At 62.7% G+C, this 5,235-nt stretch overlaps 1 protein-coding gene across 1 annotated transcript in view; it reads right to left on the bottom strand.

The window, feature by feature from the left end:
• The window catches only part of DDR2 (discoidin domain receptor tyrosine kinase 2), a 44,041-nt gene extending 41,291 nt beyond the window's left edge, over positions 1–2,750 (bottom strand). Inside the window, exon 1 of the mRNA XM_023521502.1 lies at positions 2,354–2,750. Within this exon, the coding sequence (XP_023377270.1) occupies positions 2,354–2,575 (222 nt within the window). The 5' untranslated portion in view covers positions 2,576–2,750. The remainder of the gene's footprint in view (positions 1–2,353) is intronic.
• Positions 2,751–5,235: the final 2,485 nt, after the last annotated feature.

Genomic DNA, 5,235 nt, shown 5'->3' with positions numbered 1-5,235 from the left:
ACGACGCGCGAGCCGGTTTCGCGTCTGCACGCGTTCCAGTGACGTCTGAGTCACCGACCAGCCTCAGGAGCTGAGAGCATCTCCCTATCAGGTGTCTGCGAGTGGCTCCGCTGTGACCCCGAGCCCGTAGAGACCGTCCCCCTCGAGAAGGCCTGGTCGGCGAGGCCGAGCGGCGAGAGTCTGCTCCCTCACAGCCCATGGCTGCCCCCACCGCCCGCACCTCTGTGCCCGACGCACCCCCACTGAACATGGAGCCCTGAGCCCCACGCGCAGGGGGTGGACGTGTTCCCGAGGCCGACCGTGGGGTTGCGGGGGTGACAGCAACGTCCCCTCACTGCAAGGACGGCCCCGAATGTGTCTGGGAGCAGCACCGTCGTGCTCTTCCCGGTAGCTCGGAGGGGCTGTGGCTGAGTGAGCTTCAGGACAGGTGCGGTGACAATGGCCGTTGTCCGTACAAGGGCTGCACGAAGCCCTTCGGCCCCTCACCCACTCGCTACCCACCAGGGACCGAGCTCAGAGAAACGAGGCTGTGCCAAGCGTAAGAGCACTCAGCGACGACCCCGTCTCGTTCCTTACGATTGTTCCGGTGCTTTTTCGGGACACCAGATATCAGCTGTGTCCAAAAGAGGCTGGAGACGCCTCTGAGCGAAGCGAGGTTGTGAGCGTTCGGTCCGTGACAGCTCATGGGGAGAAGCGGGGGACGCGTCCTGTCTGAGTCCTTGCCGGACGCAGCGCAGACCCAGGCAGGGGACATGGGAACATGTCCGCAGCCCCCGCGGCTCCCTCGGGGTGAAGACCACGGCCTCGCCGGGCCCCATGTCAGAGAGAGCACCAGGAGGGCGGCTTCTGTTCACGGAAGCGGGCACGGGGACCGGTGTCACACATGGCCGCACGGCAGCGGCTGCTCGCATCGTGTCTGGCGTTGGGTGACCGCCACCATGAGACCCGGGTGCTCGGGCCCTTCACGGCCTTCAGACAAACCATGGCCAGTGTCCCCTGAAGCAGCGACGCGGAGAAGCATTGCCGTGGTTCTCACCACACACAGCAGCCGGGGCGCAGACAGGGCCAGGGGCTCTGCCCGGCGGAGGGTCCCGGCTCTTCCACAGCTCGAAGCGGGGCGCACACAAAGCACATAGCACCCACAAAGCAGCCCCTCCTCACACCTGGGCGCACACTGCAGTGCAGCCGCGCCTCTGGCAGAGACGGGGCCTGACACCCCGCGGGCCGTGCCCGCTGCCGCTGCACAAACACCCGGTCATGGGTCCTACTCGATGAAAATAATAAAAGATGAAACGCAAAAGAAGCACGTGCCCGAGTCGCACGCAGATGCACGCAGACGCACGCACGCACACGCACACGCGAGTTTCGCGTGTCGAGCTCGTCGTCTGCGGCTCCCTGAGCCAGCTCCGCCACTGGCCTCCACGTCCCCACCCCACGGGGCCTGCCGCCCGCCACCAGTGCTCGCTTGTTCCCACACGCGGCCACCCCAGCCAGGGGCCACTGTGTCCTGCCAGCTAATGTCCCAGAAGCGACTGCCCGGGGCTCGGCCGCGACGTGGACGGGACTGGGACGGGCGCCAGCCCCGCGGCCGAGGCCCCGGTGTCATCCTCCGCTACGCTTCCGGGGGCGCCAGCCGCCTCGCTCCCCGCAGGTGCGAGGGGAGGGCCGGGGGGCTTCAGGAATCCGTGCTCCCCTCGGGCGGGTAAGACGCCCAGCAGTCACCAAGATGGTGCCGGGCCCCAGAGGCGGGCGGGCGCCTGACACTGCCCACTTGGAAGAACGCTCCTTTCCCTCGGCGGGATTCTGCGGCCCCAACTGCCAATAGCCCCGCGCTTTCGATAACAAAGGGGAGGCGGCCGTCCAGGCTGGAGGACGGGACTGGTCGCCGTGTTCCCCGCGCCGGCCACCAGGCCCCGCGGGCGCCACAGGCCGCAGCCAGCCCTCGGCCCACGCTGCCCTCCTCACAAGCGGCCAGCCACTCCCCTGGACAAGCAGAGGCACACGAAGCTGTCCTCCCCAGACCCAGGACCCCAAACTGCAGCCCGGCCCACCCGCCAGCGCCTCCGCCTGCGCTAAGGCCTTGGCTGGAGCCGGCCGCTGCGTGGGGCCTTGATTTCGCCTGCGTTTTCTTAGGGACTTTGCGCTCTGTATTCTGCCCTCCACCACGTAAATCCGGCCCCCCCAAACGTAAGGCAGTGGACTCCTCGGGGCGATGGCGCCCCAGCCCCTTCCCTCCCTCCCTGACCCGAAACCCCTTCCTTTGTGAACTTTTCTGAGACACCGGGAGATGGAGACTCAGCGCTTTCGTTTTCAGAAAAGAAACGCACGAAGGAAAAGAAAACGCGTAACTTACGCTCCTGCAGGAGTGCACAGCTGCGGGCGGAGGAAAACGGAGGTGACCCACACGCCCCCGGCCCCGGAAGACTGGTCGAGGAGCGCCCGTCTCCGCTGTGCCGCGGAGGAGCCCGGCGGGGCATTCACCGCAGGCTGATGCAAGACGCCTTTGAGAGAAACCTCGCATTCTGAGGATTCCTGGGAAGGCGCCAGGGGTCCCAGCATCCAGCGTTCTGCACATTTGGTTTCAATTAGGAAGGGGGCTGGGAGGGAAGGAGGAAAGTCACCAATCAGAGCTGTCTTCTGCGGAGAGACTATTTCTCTTAACCCAGGGGACCGCGGGCAAAGCTGTAATTTCCAGCAGAACCCATTCATAGAAGAAAAAATATGTATAACCATAAGACGGTCTTAAAGACATAGCTGTCTTCACCGTGTCCGCAAGCCCTCCCCTCCATCGGAGACGGGTCCCGCCCAGTGACTCCGTGTCGTGCCTCTTACTCGGGCTGAAGCTACGAGCACAACTTAAGGGCCGGAGGCTGCTGCAGCCCCCGGGGCAGCTGGCTTGCGCCCACGGCATTGCTGTTTGTTCTGCCTGTGAAAACATGGTGCCGAGATCCGGTTCGGTCCCCCCAGCCCCCGCCAAAAACACTGGATGCTGGGGAGGCCAGGATCCCTGTTTTTCCACCCAGTTCCCAGCTGGTCGCTGCCTCTGGGGGCCTGCTGTGGCCCTGGACTCACGCAGCTGAATCAGAACACGAGTGTTTGCAAAGACTTCTTAAATTATTTCGCAGCTAAATCGAAACACGAGTGTTTGCAAAGACTTCTTAAATTATTTCGAAAAGCCCTGTTCTTTTTTTTCCCTCTTTTTATTTTTCCTACCCGTGGCCGCGGCCAGGGGTCATGTGAGGCGGGAGTGCAGGCCCCGGGAGGACGCCTTGCTGGGCTCTCCAAGAGATAACTCCCAATCCTCCGAGAGATAACTCGTCATCGTCCACCGGTCGCGGCCTTAACCCTTCAGAGCCTGGCTCGTGCCTGCAAGCTCCCGCTGCCCCGGAGGCCAGCTTCTCCCGAGCACGGGCAGCGCAGGGTGAGGCCGGACTGAAGGGCGGGGGCCGGCGGGGGGCGGACAGCAAGAGAGAGGCCGAGAAGGCCCAACCTGCCTTCGAGACACGGCCTCCATGTCCAGACACTTGCGTCTCGGGCTCTTGACCCACCACCATCTCTTCTCCCTTGTGCTTGGACGGGCAGTCTGGGCCACACAGCCCCCACGACGAGCAAGAAGGGAGGTGGGCAAACAGGAAAGGGACCACGAGGGACGGTCTCACAGGACGTTGGGAGCAGGAACTAGTTCGTAAGAGTGACAGGGGCGAGGAGGATTCCGATGGCGTGGCCCCGAAGAGCCGAGCTGGCAGTGTCAAACCCTAGGAGGCCCTTCAGCTCCTCGGAAAGTGGCCTTCCGCATCTGTGCTTCGCGGCTGGAGGACACGGCACACTTGGAGACGGCCCAGAGGGCAGCCCCTGAGACGGGGAGAGGTAAAACACAGGACCTACGGGAAAAACTAGAAGCTGCTAACTCTTCTGATAACCCGGAGCATTTGAAGTCAGGTCCGAGGGTGACAAGGCTGGGACATCCAGCTCAGCTCAATCAATACACGTCAAGCAGGTGCTCGCCTGAGACAACTAAGGCACGTGGTGACAGAAATGGCCCCCGGCACGGATGGATGCCGGGGGAGGAAGCCGTGGGGAACCACGCGCGGGAGCACCGCCGGCCGTCAAGGAGGAAGCCCCGCCACCTGCAACGCCGTGGACGGACCTTGAGGGCATCGCGCTAAGTGAGACAAGACAGATTTGGTCAGAGAAAGACAAATATCATGTGATCTCACTTACCTGTGGAATCTTAAGAAAAAGAAAAACAAAACATCCAAACTCAGAAAAAGAGGTCGGACCGCCATGGTTGCTGGGGGCGGGGGGTGGGCCGGGGGACTTGGAGGGAGGGGCCCGGAGGGGCAAACTCCCGGCACCAGGTCGGGAGGTCCTGGGGTGAGGTGGCCAGCATGGTGACCGCAGCCCGCGCTGCCGGGTGACGTATGGGACCGTGAGGGGAGCAGGCCCTGAGAGTTCCTGTCACGAGAACATTCTTTTCCTCTGTTACTTTTCCTTTCTTTTTTTCCCAGCATCTCTGTGAACCCAGGCAGTGACAGATGTCAATGACTTCTTAATAAAATGAGGGGAAAATTAATTTTTAAAAGAAAAGAAATAGCTCTAAAATCCCGCAACTCTCTGGGCCGGTAGCGGTTCAGTGTTACTGCAAAGATCGCGCGGGTAGCTGGCCTGGGAGTTCACAGGTCAGATGTGGGAAACGGTAAGTTTCATAAAGCCCGAGCTAACAAAGGGGGTTCCTGTGGGTATGGGTGTGTCATCGGACACCCGGATGTAGGGGGTCGTCCTGCACGGGTGCATCACTGGTGACGTCGCCTCCCAACCAGACATGGGTCTGTCTGGGGCCCCCGGGGCAGCCCCGCAGCAGTCTGTGGGGTGCCGACCCGAGACCCCAGGGAGAGCCTGCTGAGTGAGGGGAGGACCAGGGACTGAACCACGTTGGAGGCAGGAGAAGCTCTGAGGAAAAGAGCACGTCCATCGCCCGCCTACTCTCAGCAAGTCGGGGGCCAACCTTGAACTCTAAGGCGGTGCGACCGAGACCAGAGCAGGGGGCACTTGAACGGTGACTCGCTGGACTGTCTAAGGGATGTCTGCTGCACTGGAGGGTCATCGGATCCGGCCACGGTGGACGGTGGCTCGGCCGGGGGAGGGGACGCTCCCCAGGGAAAGCGGGAGGAGCAGCTGACGGAAGACACAGGGAGGATCCCCGGAGACTTCAGGACTGGCTGGTAGAGCTGAGGG

Source organism: Pteropus vampyrus, unplaced genomic scaffold (genome assembly GCF_000151845.1).
Source record: "Pteropus vampyrus isolate Shadow unplaced genomic scaffold, Pvam_2.0 Scaffold304, whole genome shotgun sequence".
In the NCBI taxonomy this organism is placed as follows: domain Eukaryota; kingdom Metazoa; phylum Chordata; class Mammalia; order Chiroptera; family Pteropodidae; genus Pteropus; species Pteropus vampyrus.
The sequence above is the reverse complement of the archived record's forward strand: the minus strand, read 5'-3'. Positions and strand labels throughout refer to the sequence as shown.